This window comes from Sycon ciliatum, chromosome 1 (genome assembly GCF_964019385.1).
Source record: "Sycon ciliatum chromosome 1, ocSycCili1.1, whole genome shotgun sequence".
Taxonomy (NCBI): Eukaryota; Metazoa; Porifera; class Calcarea; order Leucosolenida; family Sycettidae; genus Sycon; species Sycon ciliatum.
The window spans coordinates 36,921,632-36,945,832 of record NC_088643.1 but is presented as its reverse complement, the minus strand read 5'-3'; the positions used below and the strand labels follow the sequence as shown (position 1 = coordinate 36,945,832).

At 46.3% G+C, this 24,201-nt stretch overlaps 1 protein-coding gene and 1 non-coding gene across 2 annotated transcripts in view; one reads left to right on the top strand and one right to left on the bottom strand.

The window, feature by feature from the left end:
• Positions 1 to 216: 216 nt before the first annotated feature.
• Trnai-aau (transfer RNA isoleucine (anticodon AAU)) lies at positions 217 to 290 on the top strand. Its single transcript has one exon. It is a non-coding gene; the product is annotated as a tRNA-Ile (tRNA).
• A 562-nt stretch (positions 291 to 852) lies between these two features.
• LOC135823952 (peroxisomal targeting signal 1 receptor-like) overlaps positions 853 to 24,201 on the bottom strand; it is a 52,524-nt gene continuing 29,175 nt past the window's right edge. The window contains exons 13-25 of the mRNA XM_065336834.1: positions 14,755 to 14,807; positions 12,775 to 12,832; positions 11,749 to 11,865; positions 11,105 to 11,131; positions 10,183 to 10,253; positions 9,887 to 9,968; positions 8,428 to 8,468; positions 6,354 to 6,428; positions 5,570 to 5,648; positions 4,683 to 4,769; positions 4,128 to 4,187; positions 2,972 to 3,069; positions 853 to 1,461 (exon numbers count right to left, since the gene is read on the bottom strand). Of these exons, the coding sequence (XP_065192906.1) occupies positions 1,254 to 1,461; positions 2,972 to 3,069; positions 4,128 to 4,187; positions 4,683 to 4,769; positions 5,570 to 5,648; positions 6,354 to 6,428; positions 8,428 to 8,468; positions 9,887 to 9,968; positions 10,183 to 10,253; positions 11,105 to 11,131; positions 11,749 to 11,865; positions 12,775 to 12,832; positions 14,755 to 14,807 (1,056 nt within the window). The 3' untranslated portion in view covers positions 853 to 1,253. The remainder of the gene's footprint in view (positions 1,462 to 2,971; positions 3,070 to 4,127; positions 4,188 to 4,682; positions 4,770 to 5,569; positions 5,649 to 6,353; positions 6,429 to 8,427; positions 8,469 to 9,886; positions 9,969 to 10,182; positions 10,254 to 11,104; positions 11,132 to 11,748; positions 11,866 to 12,774; positions 12,833 to 14,754; positions 14,808 to 24,201) is intronic.

Below are 24,201 nucleotides of genomic sequence, written 5' to 3'. Positions count from 1 at the left end.
GTAGGCCTACTGGGCGGAATATAAATCCAGCAAGACTTGACCGCGGCAAATACAAAATACCAGCACTACAATGATCGTAAAAAAATAATCATGTAAAATCCACACGCGGAGATTCTCTTCCTCATGCATGATGTAGATCTACCGATAGTATTACAGCTGTAGTGGGTATGTCAGTGCTGATCTCTATCTTGCTTCATCTACTCTTCAATGGTATGAGCTCCCATAGCTCAGTTGGTTAGAGCGTCGTGCTAATAACGCGAATGTCGCAGGTTCGAGCCCTGCTGGGAGCACGCTCTTTTTTTTTCTTCCGTCGCCATACATCGTGCATGCGAAAGAGTTGTAAAAAATGGGCTTTTACTGGTTGTGTACATGTGTACCTCGGACCTCGCCCCATACTGATTTCAATCGTTCTTGAACAGGGGGGGGGGGGGGGAGATATGATCATTGTGAGTTACTGAGCGGAGCTGATATGAAACTGACCGGAACCAGGGAGTCGTAAAATACCGGTACTCCCTGACCGGAACTTTTCACATTTTGCTCGCGGTAGCCGATACTGCCCATCCACAATAATATCACCATCACTGCACCAGTAAATAATCATGTGTATAAATTTTTTATACATGGGCCATGGCTCCCGCCCTCACATGATCTTGTACATGACGTGTGTACTTCAAGTCAAAAAGTACATGTATCGGTAGGTGGATAACATTCAAACGACAGACAAATACGCATGCCTATCGGATAGTATCGCCTGTGCCCTGCAAGATGCTGAGTGGTGTGGGACATGCCGTGAACGTTGTGGCATAACACACTTGCAGTACCTAGCAGTACATCTCCAGGAAGCATACGTCACTCTACATGCGCCTCCTTCGCGCTTGTGTGCACACCATTCGGGACATTTTTGCAATGAAATTGGTAAATTACAAGTTTACAACACATTCTATAAGTCATTATAACAGGCTGTATGCAAGCAAGACAGCCAGAATTAAGTGAGCCAGCACTAGTCTACCACTATAGAGGGGTAATCTTCGAAATAGAGTGTTTTAAAATTAAGCATCAATCTACAGTGCTACCCACACATGAAGGTGGTCAGGTGTTCCACTGTACCCAGCAGTGGAACTATGCGAAGAGCCAGAGAAGAAGTAGACGACCAGCACATGTCGGTCATCGTTATGGCTCTATAGTGAGAAGTTAGATGCGCTGAATACCCATCTAATTGATCAGACCATCCAGGTCAAAATCATAGTAATAAGTTAGATGCGCTGAATACCCATCTCCTTGATCAGACCATCCAGGTCGAAATCGTCAGCCAGACGCAGGAGATTACGGTCGCCGCCTAGAAGCACCAAGCACGTGCGAAGTGTTCTCCATATACTGTCTGACATTGTCGAGCGTTGCCCATCAAGTGCACGTCCCTGTCGCTGCTGGTCGAGGGAGCTGACAAAATGCTCCGATGCTTCCCTAGCAAGACGGACACGACAAGAAAAAAGAGACCAGGATTTGAGAACGTCAGTGCTAGCTTGAAACTTGCCACCAGTGTAAGTAGGGCATATGGTGCACACACGCACGCATGCACGCACACACACACACACACACACACACACACACACACACACACACACACACACACACACACACACACATACACACACACTTGTACTTGTACTTGTTGCTCACTGCCAAAACTGGTTACGTGGGTCTCCCCGGGAGAGGGGAGAGAGACTCAAAAGGAATCTTGGAAAGCACACATACACACACACACACACACACACACACACACACACACACACACACACACACACACACACACACACACACACACACACACACACACACACACACACATACAGCAGCATCATGTAGGCAACCACAGCAACTGCATGCACATGTAGTCCACAAAATAACCCAAAGCAGCAACAGAATACCGTGGGGCATATTGGTATTCTGGGGCAGTTGTCTAAGGTCCTCAGGCTGCGTATAGTGCTCTATGTCCAGTGGACAGAGCCAGTTATTGAGCAGCAATGTACATGCATGTATAGATTATACATGTACATGTACATTGTACATTGTACAAGTAATACAATTCACAAGCAGCAACAGTGCAACCAAGTCATTCTCCGCCGTTACTCAGAGTTTCGTGTGAAACTGTCTGATGAGTGTGATGAGTGTTTCACACGAACGGCGGAGAAGGACTTGGTTGCGTCATTGCTGTGTGATCATGGTACTCTGGAGCATATTGATGAGAATGAGGTTTCGCTCTCTCTACAAGTTGGTAATTAGTTACTAATTGCTTGAAGTACGTATAAACATCCCTATGATCCCTATGTTGTACTATGTTGTACTATGTTGTACTATGTTGTACGTGCCAGGGAGCGAGGGCAACGTTCATACGTAAATCTCTCCACGAATTTCCATAGGAAAGCGCTTTCCTACGTTTGGTCCTCTGTAGGACTTTTTGAAATATTGTTTTCAGGATATTCCGGATTTATCAAGCCGCGCGAAACACAAGACGTCACGTGGAACACAAAACGGAGAGCGTGGTTTCGGTTCGTGGTGCATGCTGTGGACGCATGCAGCCAATGCATCTCCAATGCAATAAGGCATGCTTAGCAGTCGTGAAAAAATCACACAGAGCGAAACCCAACAGCGCTGATTTGTACCTATGAGAATTACGTGCAGTTCCTACGATATTTTCATACTAGTACGTAGAGCGAAACCTCCCTAATGATGATAAAAGGCTGCTGGTTGACTAGCATGACCGCCGGAAGCAGTTTTTGATTCATCCGGCCCTACTAAACTTAACTAAAAGTCGTTCATACTTTGTGTATGATGTGGCGGGTACACATGATCTCATCAGCAATAACATCTGTTGGCGGTCCAACAGTTGGTCGGGCCATGGCCTGACCAACTTGAATAGGCCAGCCTGAGTTTACTGGGCACAGTAGGTGCGTGCATTCTCAAAGCCACTCACTTATGTGCACCGAGGTTCATGCAGCTGATACCGAGGTTGTAGCGACAGCGAATGAAGCCTGGTGACAGAGCCAATGCTTGTCGATACGCATCTACAGCCTGCACAAGAAAAATATGCACAACAACATGTTGTTCTAAGAGTTACTTCAAAGAACATTACTGACAAGAGCACAAGACAATAGACACCATAGGATGGGGGGGGGGGACGGGAGGGGACGTCGGAACCGATGCGTCAATCTTGTGATTTTCGAAGCAACAAAAATATGGGCTCTTTGGGCCCAATTTTCCAAACCAATCCCCCCCCACACACACACACACCTCGTGATGGCCCCATTAATGTGGAATACCTTCCGATGCCCCCTGCATTGGCATAGGTTAGGTTTGAAAGTGCTAAGTCACTGCCACGGCGACACTGGTTTTGGGATCAACTTGGCGGCAATCTTTTTGGATCCAATTTCGGTGCAGACTCCTGCACGTTTGAAGCAAACTCTTTCACATGACAAGCTCAGTTGGGTGACACACTGCTGGTAACAAATAAATCACACCTGCAAATCACACCTGCCTACACCCACCCTGCAACAGCTACAGAGGAGTTGATCCAAAGGTAAAGTTAAACCTGTCTACGGCGAACGTTCAAGTGACCGTACAAATGTGGTCCCCATGCACAGGTGGTCTTCAGACTTCTTATCTAGGGTCATTTGACTGGAGATAACATCCCTCAGTCTTGGTTGTAGTGGTCCTCAAGGACAGGTGGCCGCCCTGACAGGTTCTACTGTAGTAATCTTATACTAAATTGATACCGCCTGATTGTGTTTGACGCCACCATTTTCAAGCCCTACAGGTTGACACAGTAGAATAGACAGGATGTGTGCAGGTGTGCAGGTGGTGAGAGATTTCGACAGCAGCAGGATCTGCCATGACATGATGAAACCGGATGCTTTACTGGAAAGATGTGATCCACTCCCTCCCCCACCCCCTCTCAATGGGGGCAGCTTAGCAGATGTGAGCGGTGTGTGTGCGAGAGTGTGTGTGTGTGTGTGTGCGCGCACGCGCGCGTGTGTGTGTGTGTGTGTGTGTGTGTGCGCGTGTGTGTGCGTGTGTGTGCGTGTGCATGTCAGTAACAGTAAGGACATGGTCAGCACATGGTTCTCACTCACCTCAGCACTGCGATTTGAGTTTGCTAACGTGGCACCGAGCTTGTTCCAAAGGTGTGCATTCTGTTCAGTGCACAACCAAACAGATGCATTCAGGAAACCCGTACGGATACAATCACTCAAAGATCCACACCACCTCAATGGAAAGATCAATATCCTGGGTGAATGGGCTGAGAATGGAATATCAAGACTTCTACTAACGCAGCACAGGACTAGGCAGGCAAAGCATAATGAGAACAGTGTGACTGCGGCAAAACAGAACAAAGGACAGGTTTGATATAACCCATACATCAATGTCTGTGGTGCCACCTTTGCACCATGGCCGGTAGCTCGGCTTACTTAAAAAGCTGGTAGCTGTACTGATGAGGCCTAGATGTACAAAACAGCTTGCTGTCTACAGCATTGTGTACATTACTTACTTACAATGGAATTCATTTAGACTTTAGAGACATTCATCAAGTCCTCTAGCCACAAATCAACAACCGGTATATGTATACCAAGCACCATTACAATGGTCTACAGGGAAATTGAGAAGCACCGAACACACACAACACTCACATCAGGTTGAGCATGTACTGCAGCCGTAAAACAGTCGATAGCCTTATCATACTCCAGAGCCAGATGAAACAGCACACCCAGACCGACCTGCGCACAAGCACACACGCACGCACACGCACACACATACACACACACACACACACAAACACACAAACACACACACACACACACACACACATACATACACACACATACACACACACACACACACACACACACACACACACACACACACACACACACACACACACACACACACAAACACACAAACATAATTATAACGAAGAAAGAAATCACCAAGTGGTCCAGGTCCAGCACATGGGCTGGACTTCGTTTTTGACGACAAATGTACGCGTGAAGGTCAAGTCCGGCGTGACGTCATTCGGTACTTCGGGACAATTCTGGGGACCTTCTTTTCAAGTTTTTCACCCATTTCCAGTCATCGCAGGGAAAATAAAGTACACCATCGTGATCAGGAGCCAAAAGACTACAAGACCTTTGGAGATTCTCTGAAGCTCTTAATCTCTTCGAACTCCAGACATCGTTTAAACTTGGAGAATCCCACACTTATGGATCCACGCATACAGACTGTCACAAAACACAATTGTAACTATACACGTGTGCATGCGTGCACACAACACCAATGCCTATGCTTATGTCTCTCAAGACCGTGGCCTGTTTAACTAACTAAGGTCCCTCTTAGAATGTTCTTGTGTGGAGCTTGCAACCGCTCAAAAGTAAACGGATTGACTGCACAATGTGCAATACGTGTACAAAGTATACGTGTAGTATGACCTGTGGACAAGACCCGTCCTCTAAAACACGACCATGACAACGCGGCGGTACTTTATGGTGTTGTGATTATTGGTGAAATCAAAATCAAGTACCTGGACATCTGCATCCAGTTTATCTGGTGAAATGCGCGCTGCATCCAGAAATAGCTGCTGGGCATGCTGGAATTTAGATCTGCAAACAACAAATAGTCAAACCGAAACCAACACACACTGTAAAAACACCCTACGGCTAGACATCAGTGGGGATAACGTTGCTGGACAGGTAGGTGTGCAGTGCAACACCCTACGGCTAGACATCAGTGGGGATAACGTTGCTGGACAGGTGCCGGGGGTGCAGTGCACGTAAACACACGCCCAGCTAGAAAAGAGGGAAAAAAACAAAGCCACAATCGCATAGACTATCAATAGTTCACTTCAGTGCTTCAAAGCATGCACTGTGCCATGAGAGGTGGCCTGAGGACAGCAGTGCAAAGCACACTGTACTACAAAGTATCAACAACCTTTGCCTTACAGCACTACATTTACTGGAACCATTCATACGCTAGTCGTGTGCCCAAAGTGCACTTGCTCAATACCATTGAGTGCAGCATGCAGACAGATTGAGAAACTACTAGACTGGACATTGAGCATTGCACTTCATCTGTAGTGTAACAGAGTACTATACAATACCAACAATTGCTGCATGGATACTTGGCTGATGATGAGATGGCACCAGCCTGTATGGTATGACTGGATACGCAAATCAAAGTACATGCCCAAGGGAGCTTGGGTTTTCATAACTATCCTCTAAAGAGTGTTCTAACTGGGCACACAAGAGACTCGCCGGTAATTGTCGTTGCTTCTTAAAAACAGTTGATAGCCTACTTTCATTGCTTACTGTGACATTAAGCTACTTGCCCGAGCATCAGCCGATTCCGGAATGTCGGCGCTCGTTGCAGCAAGGTGGGAATATCTACACCAGGAAACATCGCCGCAACATGTACAGTACAGTAACATTCAGTCATCCACACACACACACACACACACACACACACACACACACACACACACACACACACACACACACACACACGCACACGCGCACGCGCGCGCACGCACGCACGCACACACACGCACGCACACGCACGCACGCACGCACGCACGCACACACACACAGTGACAACAGCAACACGTTGTTCCTGCTTTCAGACACATTGAAGAGCTGTGGCTACAGTGCAAGAGTAAGGTAAAGGTATTGTTGCCACAGTCATTCTAGAAACTTGCAGGCAGCTAAATCTCATTTATAATTATGATAGACGATGTATGTGTTGTGTCCTAGATTAGCCACAGTTACAACGGGCAGTTTTTGCTACTTTGAAGTACAATGTAGCTGGAAGATAAAGAACCGTTTTGAAAGTACTGTTGATCTGCACTCCCATGCTACGATGCATGTCGCTTCCAAGCTTGTTTGGGGCATGGATTAGATCAAGAGCGCCACGTGCAGTAAAACAAAAGTACTTGAAGTAGTAAAACAAAAACGGTGGAGACGATGTGCAATAAAACGATGAAAATATGAAGAAATGGTGTAGGGAAAAAATATGGATTCAAACAAGTTTTCGTACAACACTCATCAGGAATCGTCGTTGTACTAAAGGACACTGAAACAAAAATTGAACTATTATAGAAAATCTAAGTTAGAGAAATAACACTAAGAGCAACAGCTGTGAAATTTACAAGTGTGAATTTTAACAATCAAAGCGAGAAATGAACAAAGGAGAAAGGAAGGAAAGACAACGTGATAACACATAACAGCAGTACATTACACCTAGAACATTAACGGCCGAGCTTGGCCGCACTAAACACGACACGTTACTTGAACAATTTCAACCCAATTATACTATCTTTCTGTACACACAAAGAGGAGGATGGAACGGACGGCGGAGGGAGCAGTGAGTCGGAGAGCAGTGATGGGAGTGATGGTGAGAGTGCCGGTGAGAGTGTTAGTGTTGTGCGTAGGTTTCGTGGTCTTCAGTGTACAATCATCTGCTAGCTAGTCCTGATTGTTGCAATTCGTATTCCGACTCTTCGTTCACTGTATTGTGCCGTGGTCGTCATGGTTATGGACTACAGTTAAAAGTGTTGGAAGCTATCTATCAGCGTCTGTATAAGCCTAATTTGTGTGTACAGAAAGATAGTATAATTGGGTTGAAATTGTTCAAGTAACGTGTCGTGTTTAGTGCGGCCAAGCTCGGCCGTTAATGTTCTAGGTGTAATGTACTGCTGTTATGTGTTATCACGTTGTCTTTCCTTCCTTTCTCCTTTGTTCATTTCTCGCTTTGATTGTTAAAATTCACACTTGTAAATTTCACAGCTGTTGCTCTTAGTGTTATTTCTCTAACTTAGATTTTCTATAATAGTTCAATTTTTGTTTCAGTGTCCTTTAGTACAACGACGATTCCTGATGAGTGTTGTACGGAAACTTGTTTGAATCCATATTTTTTCCCTACACCATTTCTTCATATTTTCATAGTAAAACAAAAGACCAACAAAAAACAAAGTCGCTGCACAAGTAGAAAACGACAGGGGGCACAATAAACTGTACTTGACACAGGGTTCTAGCCAAAGGAAGGTAGGGGGCGCTTGTTTTGGACCACCTATCAAGTTTCAAATCTCGCGGAACTGCACTATGTACGATAAAATCGCCAAAAACGGGAGCTCGCCAGAGCCAGGGTGCATCTTTTTATGAATGGACTGTAGTCGGAGGTGAAGTCGAGGGTTCGCTCCCGTGCGTTGCATTTTTTGCATGGCAAGACAATTTTGGAAAATGGAAAAAATGGGTTACGCGGCAACTGTTTTCCCTGCCCCCCCCCCCCCCCCCCCCCCCCTACTATTTTGACCTGGCTAGAACCCTGTTGACGGTATAGGCTCGTAGTAATAAAATGATAATTCTTTCTTGAGAGAGCATCGCTTACGCAGGATTAGCTTTTACCCATTCACATAGAGTATCACATGCCTGCAGCAAAGAAAACACCCACACCCACATACACACACACATACACATACACAAACACACACACACATACATGTATACACACATACACACATACACACATACACACACACAGGGAGACAACACACAGAGACAACACACAGGGAGAACACACCAGGTGAACGCACAAGGAGAACAAACGGAGAGAACAAGAACACATACATGTTCATGAAGAGCTCACGGGGGGAGAGCACTCGGGGAAAGCATGCGGGATGAGCACTCGCGGAGAGCATGCGGGGAGAGCATGCGGGGAGAGCACTCGGGGAGAGCATGCGGGATAAGCACGCGGGGAGAGCATGCAGGGAGCAGGGAGAGCACTCGGGGAGAACATGCGGGGAGAGCACTCGGGGAGAGCATGCGGGGAGAGCACAGGGAGCACAGAGAAAGCATACAGAGAGCACAGGGAGAGAGAGAGAGAGAGAGAGAGAGAGAGAGAGAGAGAGAGAGAGAGAGAGAGAGAGAGAGAGAGAGAGAGAGAGAGAGAGAGAGAGAGAGAGAGAGAGAAAGAGAAAGAGAGAAAGAGAGAGAGAGAGAAACAGAAAGAGAGAGAGAGAGAGAGAGAGAGAGAGAGAGAGAGAGAGAGAGAGAGAGAGAGAGAGAGAGAGAGAGAGAGAGAGAGAGAGAGAGAGAGAGAGAGAGAGAGAGAGAGAGAGAGAGAGAGAGAGAGAGAGAGAACACACAGAGCATCCATGAATATAGGCTGTGCGAGCTCAGTAATGATTGCTACTCAGGGTTTCACTCTAAAATGATATCACACCGTATCTTTTTAGAAACTGAGAAACCCCAAGTAACACCCATTACTGAGCTCGCACAGCCAGTATTCACGGATGCTCTGTGGGTTCTCTCTGCATGCTCTCTCTTTCTCTCTTCTCTCTCTCTCTCTCTCTCTCTCTCTCTCTCTCTCTCTCTCTCTCTCTCTCTCTCTCTCTCTCTCTCTCTCTCTCTCTCTCTCTCTCTCCGCGTGCTCTGTCTCCGCGTGCTCTGTCTCTGCGTGCTCTCTCTCCGCATGCTCTCTCTCCGCGTGCTCTGTCTCTGCCTGCTCTCTCTCCGCGTGCTCTGTCTCTGCGTGCTTTGTCTCTGCGTGCTCTGTCTCTGCGTGCTCTGTGTGTGTGTGCGCTCATCCCACACCTAGCTATCCCACACCCAGACCACCTTCCCCTCCTGGAACGATTACTTTTATGACCTATCCTTGCTCTGAACTTCACACCTGAACCTGAAATGATTGGCTAACTGCCCTTAGCCAATCAGAGGTCAGCAAGTGTTTTTTTCTTGGCGTGCTGATGGCTGAACTTTTGTTGTTTCTGCGTGAGGAAGGAGAGACAAGATGGAAAATTCTACCGGAGAAGAAAATCGAAAATGAAAAACCAAAAAATAGCACTTACTTGCAAAGGGTAGTTCTCATTGGTGAGACCAACTGCCAATGTCATAAGTGCAGTCAAATTGCCACTCTCCAAAGATAAACACCTGTGATTAGACGGACAAAGCCAAGAGCAGCAATCTTAATTTAACAAAGACTCACTCAGACTACCACATGAAATCCACCTGTCATGAGTGGGTGATGAGGGATTTAAGCAGGTAAATCATTTTTGACAGAAGCATTGTACCATCTCTAGCAATGGTTACATTCAAAGACCAACAGCAAGTCAGCAGCAATACAGGAATGCAGATGTATACATACTTCTTGAGGGCAATGATGGCCTCAGGTTCCTGTTCATTGTTTGCTAGAGTTGTCCCAAGATACTGCCAGCCCTGAAAGATACACACCAGGCATGTAATCACACACACACACACACGCGCGCGCGCACGCGCACACACACGTACACACAAGCACACACACATGGGCACATACACACACTTACACTTACACATACCCATCGACGAAGCGATGATAGCTACCAAGCTACCAGTGTGTTACACATAGTAACTTGTGCTGGGTTTAGTAGCTGATTGAAGTGGCTTTTTTCTGGCCAGTGAATCCCACTTTTCATTTTATTCTTCATCTTTTGACACACACGCCACACCACATACTCCGACATGCACTGGCTGTTAGTACTAGTAACCAGCCAGGAGAACGAAAGAAGAGCTAGGAGATAGAGAATCTTTCTCACACAGACACACGCAGACAGACAGACAGACACAGACAGACACAGACGGACACAGACAGACAGACACAGGCATACATAGGCAGACAGACAGACAGACAAACAGACAGACACACACACACACACCGCACTATATACTCCGGCATGCACTGGCTGTTGGTAAACACCCAAGAGAATGAAACAAGAGCTAGGAGCTAGAAAATCTTTCTCACACAGACTCACGCATGTGAACACATACGCACGCATCCACACACTTCATTACATGTGCCAGCTTAAAGGCAAGGTTTCAAGGTTTAAGCATTTTCACAATTATTTTTCTCATGTCTCAACTTCCCAGTATTGGCCACCACCACAGCAAAGAGAATGTGGCGGTCACGGCGTGACAGTAGAAGTGCGACGTGCACAGCTCAAAAAAGTAGTGCAGCACCAAAGCAAGTAGTGCAGCACCAAAAGCAAATGTGTTGCTGGCAAGATCATCCTACACTACACTGGACTAACCTGTATGCTGTCCGGCCGTGCTTTGACCTTCACGCCACACAATAACACAAAATAACACACAACACCAACAACAACACACACACACACACACGACACACAATAACACACAACAACAACAACAACAACAACAACAACAACAACAGCAACAACAACAACAACAACAACAACAACAACAACAACAACAACAACAACAACAACAACAACAACAACAACAACAACAACAACAACAACAACAACAACAACAACAACAATAACAACAACAACAACAGCAGCAGCAGCAGCAGCAGCAGCAGCAGCAGCAGCAAAAACACAACATACATCATCACAGACATAAGTTACGGAGCACATTAGTGACAGTGAGGGTTACTCCGCTGTAGCCGGCGCTTACCAAACATGAACACCGTGCACCACATCCAACATTCCACTAGCTTCTTGATTGCAAAGTACACGGCGACTTCCAAGTAAGTTTTAATAGTGAAGGCTTAGTTCAGGGCATAGCATATGGGCTGGTGAGGCATACTGAAAACAAGACGGACTCACCTCAGCATGTGCTGCTGAAGCATAGTAAAACAAAGACGAGCGACTCGCCTCAGCATGGGCTGGTGAGGCATACTGAACAGTGAAAACAAAGACAACCGACTCACCTCAGCTTCAAAGTACAGGATAGCACTGGCAAGATCGCCTTCCTGCAGTTTCTTGAGACCCTCCTCTAGTGGGTTGGTGTGATCGAGAAACTCATTGTCCTTGTGAAACTCATACTCCTGGTGGGAGCAGAACAATGGGCACTCAGTTGGGGAATGTACAGGAATAGCCGCACACTCTCAAACTCATCCGCCTGATGAATACAGAACAATGAACACTCAGTTGTAGAATACACAGAATTAGCCACACACTCTCCAGCACACACACACACTTCAGAGTAGGATTCTACCAAGAGTAAATAAGCTCCCAAGAGTGTGTAACTCTGTATGGCGCCGTTGCTTTGGGGGCCGCCGACTGCGAAAACTCACATCCAGTGGTGTAGCGTTCACGTTTTACGTTCCCAGCCTGTTTTCAGTGACCAATAGAGTAGTAAAATAGCACTCCCTGACAGAAACCACTCAGCTTAAGCGAGTCATCAGCATCATTGCATGTCGGAGTTTCCGGTGAGATATAACTATGTCTAGCCCTCGCGATTTACACGATTTCATGCTCGAACACAGCATCTTTAAAAGTTGAATATTCTAATGAAGCTGTATTTGATGCAGCTCATCCAAGGCCCTCTCAGGTCTTTTTCATGCTCGAACAAGAAAAGCCTAGGATATTTTCTTCTTAGACTCTTGGTGATGGAGAAGCTTTTAGAGTCTTCACGTGATGACGATCAGGTGGCTCACCGCCTTGCCCATGTGCTGGCCGATGCGGTCGAGACTGAGAGCCGTGGATGCGGGCGTGTGTTGACACCCCAAGATGGGCCGGGTGCTTCGAGTGCTGTGCATCCACGCACGGGAAATCATAGCAGATATCAGGACTGCGCTGGCCTATGTTGTACGTACATGTGCAGTGCTGCTCGATACTTGGAGCATGTGATGTGAGTTTTCTCCGTCGGAGACTCCATAACGCAAAGTTGCACATTGTTGGAAACGTATCTATTCTTGACTGTCCGAGTCCGATATACGTGTGTCTCAACTCACCTTCTGCGCAAAGTCCTGCTCGTGCTCTTCTAACCAAGGGAAATCATTAGACTGTTCTCTGCATTCAACAACACCATAACATGAACTCATGAAGCAAACCTAAATCTACATACCTGTAGACCTGACAGGCTACAGTTGCACTACTACTACTAAGTACTAATATCATTAGTACAGTAACTATAGTAACAATACAATTATTGTAACATGCAATTGTATGACTGAACAACACAGGTCACTACTATTTCAGATGGGTAGAAGAGGAACTTCTGAATACCCGCTGACTAGAGAATCCACATGAGTGGTTTCATCCAGGTGAAGGACTGCACTTTTAAAACATGTACAACGTGGACAGTAATGGCTGTGCACGGTTTGGCTTGACCGGTGAAAGCAGCATCGATTCAAGCCACACGCAGCAGCGTACCGATCACAGGTTTTCATCCCTTGCTTGGGCAGTCCAGTGTTGCCACGTCATTTTATTTCGCCAAATATGAGTAGGATAAATAGTGGTTGCGACTTCGGCAATGATATTTTAGGAATGGGTTTGCTCCCACACTCTGTTCTCACCGTCCAGGAGCGACACTGACTCGCGGTGCTATCTGGTGTTCACGAGGTGTTTGTCGCGCTGGAAACGGAGCGTCTCTGTAAGTTTGTATCCCTAGTGATGTTTGTGCCTGGAGAGCACTATATAAGTGGTGCTCTTCAGGCACAATCTTCCTCAGCCTACTCAAGCTCAACTGATGAGGGGTGAATTCCCCAAAACACTGTGTATTGAGCAGGGAGTGGTGCTTTCTTGCAGGTTTGCCGAGTCGAAGGTTCGATGGACTTCTGGTGTGCGCTGGATGAAAGTCGCGAGTCAGTCAAGTGTCAAGTCAAGTCGGCGGAATAGCGCGAGCTCCAGTGTGGGAGCAAACCCATTCCTATGAGTAGGATAAATGAAATAAAATGCATCGGGGGGGGGGGGGGGGGGGGGGGGGGAACCCCTGGGCCCCAATTCATAGTAACCCCAGTATACACACACACACATGCGGCACAAATCTCGCAGTCTGAGTGAGACTCAGACTGACTTTTCCTATTTTTCCCGAGACAGATGATGATTTCACTTAGCACCTTAGGAGGGAGCTATTGTAACACTAGAGAGGTTCTGCAAAACGAAAATGTGTACGAATTTTCGCGACAGGCCTTGCAAAAATGTGTACGAATTTTCGCACGAACTTTGTGTTCTGCACATTTTCGTAGTTTGCACCTGCCAAGCGCACGTACGCCATGATCCGATCTCACGAAATTTCCCTTTTTTCGCGTTCCCTGCAAGTTTCGCGTCCAAAGTTGCGAAAGTTCGTGGAAAGTTTCTCACTTCATGACGTGGAGCGAAAGTTTGTACGCATTTTCGTTTTGCAGAACCTCTCTACTCGTGGTGACCAGTGTAAGCAAAACATCTGGATCATGACATCTAAACCAAGCAGAAGGGCAACATTGGACATTTTCATGGCTGTTGTCGGCAGGCCGTGACATGCCTCCAAAATCTGCAGGCTACTGACATGCCGGCATGTGTGGCAACACAGGCAGTCGCATCTATACTTGGTGAGAATGGCATGTGTGGCAACATAGGCAGTTACATCTATACTTGGTGAGAATGGCATGCTTCATGAGCATGTACATGCTTTAGTAGACAGCAGATGAATCATTACTCTACTTCAAACAATCTGAAGACGTTAGAAATCAATGTGCAGACAGAGATTATAGTAAATTGAAAGATGTAATATGATAAGGTACTGATGACAGTCATGACACACTACATTGTAGTGGCGTGGCGATCAAGTTGCATATCCATAACGAACGTTTTCAAGTGACCTTCATCACTCTAATTCTGTGGATAATTCGTCACTACTTCGAAGTTTAACTTAAAGTGATGAATGAAAGCCACTTGACAACATCCGTTATCGATAAACAACTTAAACACAAAACCTACAGTCTTTCACTTACTGAGCAAGTTTCTCCCACTCCTTCTGCAGGTTTTCCCAGTATGCAGGGTTTGCCTACAGCACAAACAAAAGAAAGGATTTACAGGTCTTTGTCTGTGTACTACACCAAACAATGGGTATGTGTGACACGGTATCACGTTAGCTTCCAGTAGGAAGGGACGAGCGGGTTCTGGGCCAGGGGGCGCCCGGGTCCCAAAAAATGGGGTATTATTGAAAAATGGGGTACTAATAGTACCCCATTTTTGCGGTGAAAATTATTTTTGGCCCGGTTTTTTTGCGGATAAAAATATGTGCCAGGGGGTGCCCCTACCTCAAAAAAAAAATGGGGTATTATTGAAAATATGTGTTGTGCACATGTGGGTTTGAATCTCACTTTTTTGGGCCACCTTGCCCCGGATGGGAGTGGGTATAAAAAGTAGAATGTTGAATATGGTGTTTATCATGAAGTTTTTTCCGTGACCTACCCCACCTCCCCATGCAATTTTTCAAAAATGGTCCTGCTCGCACACACGTCAGAAAGGTCAGTTCTTGATAGATACGATACATGTCATTACAAAGAATAATGGAACGAACAGTGAATATCGCAATGGAGTGGAGGAGAAAGGTAGTACAATTCAGTTCTTGTTGTCCTGATTTCATCAAGCTGGTATTGGATGAGAGACCACAAAGTTTACTCTTCGAATACGTGTGAGGATGGATTCACCCATGATCTCTTCCGTGACACGCAGTACGAGGTGGAGTTGTCGGACGCTCTGATGTGCACCAATGGTTCCACCCAGTCAGCAATGGAACTGTCAGTCGACGACCTCCTTTGCACCGCCATCGTGTCAACAGTCGACTCGGGTAATTTGGAGATAAATCCATCGTCGCCGATGTCGATCGTACCAACTCGCACACGAATCCGCGTTACTCTTGTTGCAACGGCACGGAGTTGAACGGCCTTGGTACTACGTCGTACACGCACACGATCAACTCGAGAGACTTCATTTTTCGTTCACCTCCTTGACAAGTTGCATTACGTCGCTGGAATCCAAATAGGTTGCATCAGCGAAGAGGTCGATGATGTGTTGAGAGCACGGTTCGTCACGCATGTCACTAAGCTTGTAGAATGAGTGTCTACCATCAGTCCACCTTCGCAGTATGACACCATCATCAGTCTCACTAATAGTTCCGTAGTCCTCCACACCACCGATGACGATTTTAGGAAGGTGCTGTTTCCTATTCTTCACATTCAAGATCAGACTGGTGACCCTGCAGATAATATACTCAGCAGCAGTGAGTGGTGACATATCGAATCTTCTGGGATGTGCTATCATCGGGTCAAGATCCCTGGTTGTCTTGCTAGCACTGAGGCGACGGATTGAGAACTCTTCATTATCGCATGAAAATAAATACCATTTCTCTGCTCTGCACGTCTCAGAAAATGTCCACGCCATTTTAGCTTCTTCACACTGCAAGAAGGAGTCGATAATGAAACTGCAGGTTGAGACTACTTCACCTCGAGGTCAAAGTTCACGCCGCGATGACCTTTGTAAACAAGGCTACGTCTAGACGTCTCAAACAAGACCAAGGGGTCACGCCACGGGGAGGTGACGACCTTGGAGAACACGATGTGTTTCGAAAGCGGAAAGACGCCCCCGTCATGGTGAGTCTTTTTTGTTCGGGTTTGGAATCTTTCGACTATGATATCAGATTGAGATGTGAATGCCTTTCTTCTATTGCTTTGACCTTTGGGCCAAATAAGGCACACTGTGTCGGTCGTGCTTAGTCTGACCCCGGGACTCCCCCCCCCCCCCCCCCCAGGGTTTGACCTTTGACCTTTGGGTTGAATAAGGCACACTTATCGTCATTGTTAATCTTTATTCTGTTCATTTTTTATTTATTTTTTCAGGAGTATTTTGCTATTATCCCCGGATAGGAGTGGGTATAAAAGTAGATATATTGATGGATAATGTTTCACTATGAAGATGATGGTGTGGGGTGAAGATGGATTCTGAATTAGAGATCTTACGTGCCTATGTACGTGAAAAGAGACTTCGTGAAGAAGAAGAAGAACAAGAAGAAGAAGAAGAACAAGAAGGAGGAGAAGAAGAAGAAGAGCAAGAAGGGAAGGAAAAGCAGTGTCATCATCTTGATCATGTTGTTCATGAAGGAAGATACGTATGTTCTTCTTGTGGACTTGTCATGGATGTGGTTTACTTACCTGAAGTTGATGTGCATCAGAGATGTAGTTTGATGAAGAAGCCTTACGCTGCGCATGAGCGGTTATGTGGTGTGGATCGTCATCTTTTGCATTTTCTTTCGAAAACTGAACTCTTATCCGATCAGCTTCGTGTACACCCTCTTCGAGAGCAGATACGTGCGATGAAGAAGTCCTGTTTGTACAAGAGTATAAATTATGCTATAGCATTATCCTGTATAGTATACGATTCGAATGTGGATGCATTACGTAAACTGTATTCCTACTTACCTCATAGCAATGTAGCCTGGTTGAGGTTCAGTCGAATCATGAAACCTCTTCCTCAGCATTTTCCACTCCTATACGTACTGCATCTCATGGAGTCGACTAGGATGGTGTCTTCATTGCAATTGTCCACGTTGCGTTCGAATTTGCTGCTTTTATCTCAATCTGATATATCTCTTATGACATCATTGATTGATGCTTATTGCTGGGAAATCTATTCACTTGATCACGTGATCCAGAACATGCACACGTTTGACTGTGATCTTCTTTCCATACTGTATCAATTCACCAAGGTGGCGGTATCATGTAAGGAATCTTTATAATGAGATATGATTTTGGCGGGCACGATGCTGATTGGTCAAATGTTTTTGGCGGGCTTGATGCTGATTGGTGAAATGTTTTTGGCGGGCTTGATTGGTTGACACATATCTTCTCATTTCAATCCACATACCTCTCTGGCTCGTATAAATACGAATGATTGTCTGCAGTTGAGTCATTCGTTCATCGAATACAGTGCTGACGAGTTGTCCTGACTTCACTTCCTAGAAGATGGCTTCCCTATACGAGCGAAGGATGAAGAAGAATTCCGCTCTTCCTGCTGACCCTCCTCGAGTTGTGCTCTCTTCGAAGCCAGTACCGGCTAAGCGTCGCTATGCATCACCTGCTCCTACCAAGCTCCACAAAGAGATTGTGGTGGATGGGTTTCAGGAGGACATGCAGCTGCCCTACAAGTTATCTGGTAAATCCTTCTACAAGCCTGGATATAAGATGTACTTCCCTTCGGGAGCTCTGCCAGCCTGTGGTAGTACGGCAACAGCTCGCAAAGATGCTCAAGGACAAGTTTACATCGAACTGAACGAGTCCACTGAGTTCATCATTACGAACTTGATCAAGACTTGTCCATCGCTCCGTGACACTCTCCGAAGTGGACGTGTGGAGAAGATCATAACCAACTTCTATACATCACGTTTGTCCGACGGTCAATGTCGGGTGTACATCAACGGTGAAAACAAGCTAGTCCCGACCAGCTCGTTTGAACTGGATGTGGAACAAGATGTATTCATCTACCCCGGGGCAGTCTCCCTAGACACTGACGAGCAAGTGATGAAGGTACGTCTTGCTGTTGCTCCAATCATCTGCATCAACGTGGAACCCAGATGTTTTCATCGTGCTCTGGACGCACACATGGCACTTTCTATCACGGAGCTGAAACAGCTGACTGAGAGCTTCACATCATTATGCAGTGTCGTCGTCCAACAAGACGATCAGCTGGTAGAGACCTTCCAATAAGTCTTTAATGAACTGCCTTCTTTATCACACAGCTGATCATTCATTCTTATTCTATCCTATACTATCCTATACTACTTTCTACGTCAATACCTCATGATACTCATTAAAAAAAAAAAAAACTTCTAAAGAACAAGTATGGGTGGTGTTGTGTCGAGTAGTACGTCCACGGAAGAGTGCTGCCTTGCCTCTTCGGACTCTAGTATCCCCACTGCTACTACTAGTGGAGAATGGGTTGCAGGATGTGAAAAGAATGGAATTGGGAAAGATGAGCCAGGGTGATCTCATGTGAACACCATCAATGAATGCGTCATTCATGACAAGATCAATCATGTCAAGGTTACATCATCTGTTTTTGGCGGGCTTGATGGTGATTGGTTGTCAACTTTGCATTTTCAACCCACCCCATTCTGACTTGTATAAATATGCATGCTTGACATGCAGTCGAGTCATTCCTTCACCCGATACAGTATTGATCAGTTGCCTCGTGTCTTCGCATTCTAGGAAATGAATTCCCTTTACGAGAGATGGTTTCACGTTGCAAAGAGTCTTAACGGATCGGCTGATCACAAGACTCACGAATGTCAGGTGTGTCATCTGCTAGTACGAGTTGCTGACCATGTTCTTGCAACATACGCAAAGGATGAAGGTGAATGCTCGGAGACTCGTCATGCCTTTGCCATTGACCATTTGTTCGTTCGTGATTCGACATTGTTTCACGTGTGGACATCTGCTAAACATGTCGCTATGAAGAGACCTGACATTCTCAGGTATGCTGCGAGCTTTACTGTTGGTGATGGTGATCGTGAACAAGCCGAACGACTTGAAAGTTGCATATGCGGCATCATGGAAGGTTTATGGAGTCATGCGTCAAACGACGTCATTGCCCTGGAGATGACCTTGGCATATTCAGTCACTCTGTTGGACATGCTGGCACGGAAAGGCGATCGTGCGAAGGTGTTGTTAGCACGAGATTTCCTCATGAAACACATTCATGAACAATCGAGGAGGAGGATGAACGGTCGACTCATCAACACGATGACTGTGGCTCTTGTTTGTTGTGCATTACCTGTTGTTTACCTGTTCTTATGAGCATCATAAAGATTTATTTGAGAAAGAAAATATTTCCTATCATAATTAGAACAGTGTGTGTGTGTGTGTATGTGTGTGTGTGTGAAGATGGCGTACTGGGCTACGCATTTCCATAGGAGTGATGGGGAGGAGACTTCCCTCAAGCACATGCAAAGCATGCGGAATGATATTACCGAAATACAATCAGTTGTGGGGAACGATGACACCGAAAACACCTTGGTTCATGATGTGGAGAAACTGAAAGAGGTGAAAGCCGATGAGAGCAAAGTGGAAGATGTGGAAAACAGATCTACGCGCTACACAGATCAAGCCATAGCAGCTGATGAGCTGCACGTGAAAACAGATGGATCCGTGTCCATGGATGCTAACCTCAACATGAACGAGCATTCCATCTGTAATTTGGCGTACGATGATAGTTCTTTGACATGTGCTGTCCCTGCCGGTTGGGTCAAGAATGAAATCCAACAAGCATCATCGAGATTGCAAACTGGTATGGACACTGTGCGCAAGATGAAAGGACCTCGTGGTGATCGGGGATTGGGATGGCTTAGCGGAGGTGGCATGCCACTGAACTCTGTAGGGAGAAATGGTGACTTCTATCTCGATGCAACCACGCTCATCGTGTACAAGAAATTCAGCTCGAAATGGAAGGCGTTTGGTCGGCTTCATGGATCAAGAGGTGAAGCTGGTCCACGTGGAGAACGTGGATTGATCGGTCCTGAAGGTGAGACTGGACCTAGAGGAGCTGATGGGCAAGGTGGTGAACGCGGTCAAAAAGGTGATCAAGGAATACCTGGTCCAGAAGGTCCCAGAGGTGAAGTTGGACCACGTGGAGAACGTGGATTGGTCGGGCCTGAAGGTGAGATTGGACCTAGAGGAGAAGATGGGCAAGACGGCCCACAAGGTGAACGTGGTGTGCAAGGTGATCAAGGAACCACAGGTCCCATGGGTCCCCAAGGAACCATCGGTCCAACCGGTCCTCCAGGAAACAGAGGTCCCGTGGGTCTCCAAGGAATCATCGGCCCCATAGGTCCTCCAGGAACCAGAGGCCCCATGGGTCCGCAATCAAATCAGAACCTATCCGATCCGTTTCATCTACTACCTCTCATTCGGAGAAACGCCTACCTCTACATATACTCTCATCCTAGCAGATTTGAATCCGTCACCAGGGTGAGCAGAAACAGATACAGAGGGGGAAATATCGTTGACATGAAGGACAAGAGAATCAACGTGAACAGCATCGACATGTTCCGAGACGATCACTTCTACCTCAACATTACACAACCCAGCCAAGTTTCCATTAGAGAACGATTCGTCAATCTGTTTCACGACAACATGTCTTTTGCAATGTTCCAAGTAATTCAAGTGGACGCACCTGACCCTAGAAACATGTCATTGAAGGCATTCGATATCGATACTGTCGGAAATTTCAGCTTGGATAGTTTGTACGTGTTGTTCACTGCCACCCACATAAGTGGCAACTACTTCACGCGTCCCGGCCATTCATCATTCAACATACACGTTTCGTCTTTAGCGAACCAATTATCGGCGGCTTTGGATAAACCTGTGTCGAGTATGACGGATCTCTTGGGTACAAAGTGTGTCATAAGTTACGCTCGGAATTCAGAAGGCCTATTCACTCTATACGTAAACTCCATTTTGATACATTCCAACTTAGACACTGTCCCATTTTCCAGGACCAATGGAATCGAAGATTGCAATTATAGCATTGGTGGTACTCAATTCTTCAACGGCACTTCATCAAAGTTGTTCTGTCATTTGCACTTTGCAGAGAGTTTATCTTCTCATACAATCCAGCGCATCCACACAGAACTCATGGCACACTACGATATATGAAAGTGCTACTTTGATTGTACATAATATATAGCACACATGCTACACTACATTCTTGAGATGAAAATGAAAAATAAAACCTATCTATAGTGAGTGTCATCACAACACCAGAATGTCTGTGATATTGACAGTGGCGAACAACACGTCGGGCGTGAGCAGGGGATTGCACAAACCGAACTTTACTCTAAATGTGAAGGAGCTCGATACGCGTGATAAAGTCCTGCATGTTGAATCGGCTCAGTTTGAAGTACACTTTGAGAACATAGACGAGGCAACGAACAAACTCTATGTGGTACATGGTGTAGAAGAAGAAGAAGAAGAAGAAGAGGATAGACTTTCCATCAAGACGGGAACATACAGCGATGTAGACGATTTGGTGTCTATTATCAATGCCACTCTGAAACGAGCAGGACACGGAGACATTGTGTTTTCCTACTCTCGTCACACCAGCCGCATAAGTGTCTCGGTACCCAGGAATAAACGGTGCTTGTTGAAGAAGGACTCACCCGCATTGGTGCTGGGTGTGGGCACTATTCTCAAGCCATACACGATCGAGGGATCTCACACGTTCCCGTTCGCTGTGGATCTGACGAAAGGTAGAAGACTTGTCCTGCTCTACACCGACCTCATTGGACCTGCTGTGGAGTACGAAGACAATACTGATTCGAGGGTGCTGAAGACTTTTCTTATTCAAACCCTCAACGGTTTGAATAACTACGTGTTCGGGAAAGAAGACAAACGACTGCTGCTTCCACACGAAAACGTGACTAGCATTTCGTTCTGGTTGAAATTCAACACCGGTGAACACATTACTTCCGGATATCCCGTCTACCTTGATCTTCGGATCACCAACACGACTTAGATGGATCTTCCAGATGTTCGTGTCCGTCACGTGCGTGACATGGTGGAGGATATAGCAAAACGAAAGAAATTGGAGAGCGAAAAGGTGCGTTGCCGGGAGAAGTACGTGATTTACAACACTGCAATCTTGTCCTTTCTCATACTCATTCAAACCATTCTCAATATCCTTCAAGGGAGTGGTGTTGTATCTGGAGAACATCGCATTCGAATCATCGCCATCAGTAGCACGATCATCGGTGTGATCATGGCATGCATTGGTAAACACGTTCTCGACACCAAACGTCAGCTTGTCAAGTGTATTGAACAACTGCAGCAGATGGAGAGAGCTGAAGACTCGTTCATGTTGGAATTGGGCATTACTCTTGAAGATGGGAAGCTCACTAACGAGGAGCATCAACGATTGATATCGATGATGAACGACTTTCGCAAGACACTGGATATTGGATCTTTGAAAAAAATTCACCCCTATTATAATGTGACTCGCAAGAATGGCACAGGAGATATACTCACCACAAGCTCCGGAGTCCTTCACGGGACTCCTGACCAACACGAAGATCGTTCAGAAGAACATCCTCGACAGGACGGAGAAGAAACTCTCGTTGCTTGAGGGTAGACGCGGAGTACGACTCTTTTCCACAGCAGATCGATCACCACCATCCCTGAACAATGAACTAGACATCTCGTCGCCGAATTTCATTGCTCTGGGGGAGAGCTATTTCATCGTGAAAATGCGCTATAGTGTCAAAAACAATCTCAATAACCAGCCTGGAGACTACACGCGATGGGTGTGCACCACGTCGCCAGCCTTTTCGTGGTTCAAGAACATTCGAGTGGAGATCAACGGAACAGAGGTCACGCAATCGAGTAAAGTTGCCGACATGCAAATGGTTCAGCATATCCTCAGTCTAATGGAAAGCAGCAGCGAACGCCTTCAGTACGTGGACTCGGATCTCTACGGTCTACAGAAACTGGATCCGCAAAGAGCATTGAGAGGTGTGGATTTAACGCCCTATCAACTTGGTGTGAAGCGTAAGCATGGCTATGCCTTCGAAACAAACGCTGCAAACGCTAATGCAGCACAAGCACCGGATTTCGTCGATGATTTCACACTCAGGCGTGCACCCACCGTCGAGCTTGTCACCAACGAAGGCTTCTCCAACACGGTTCAGGAAAATGCACTTCGTGCAGCTGTTGGACGGTTTCAGTACAAGCTGAGACCCTTCCTACCGTTTTTCAATCAGGACGATGCTTGGTTACCCCCGGGTACACAGGTGAAGCTTCGCTTTGATCTGCCACAATCCGAGCTTTCCAGATACATCATGCTTAGCGATCAAGGCGGTGGTGCCAACAGTGCTCTGAGCGTCGGTGATATTGAGATCGATCTACTCCAATTGGACTTTGTGTACACTACCTATCGCATGGAACCCAATCTCACCGATCGTGTACGCCTTCCCAAACAACTCTATTTCCACACGTGGTGCCCTCGTCTCATACAAAAGAGCATTTCAGATGATGCTGGTACACTGGAACTGCTTCACAATGCGGACATTCCACGCAGGATGATCCTGTTCTTCACAGATTTGACTCATGGTACACAGCCAGCATTGGCTGGAGGTCAAGCATCGCATTCTTCGAACAGACTGGCCATGATTCATGCAAATCTCAGTCAACTTCGTGTCACTGTCAACGACCAGACGCTCTTTGACAACCCGCTCAAGTTCCAGTGGGATGTGAGTCGTAATACTGAAGGGCAATACTTCTACGATTACAACAAATCCTCCTACCTGCGTGGCTACAATCTGGTTCAAGACTTTTTCGGCAAGACGTATGGAACGCAAATCCCCATCACCGCTGCAGATTACTGCAATCACTACTTTATGGTGCCTATCA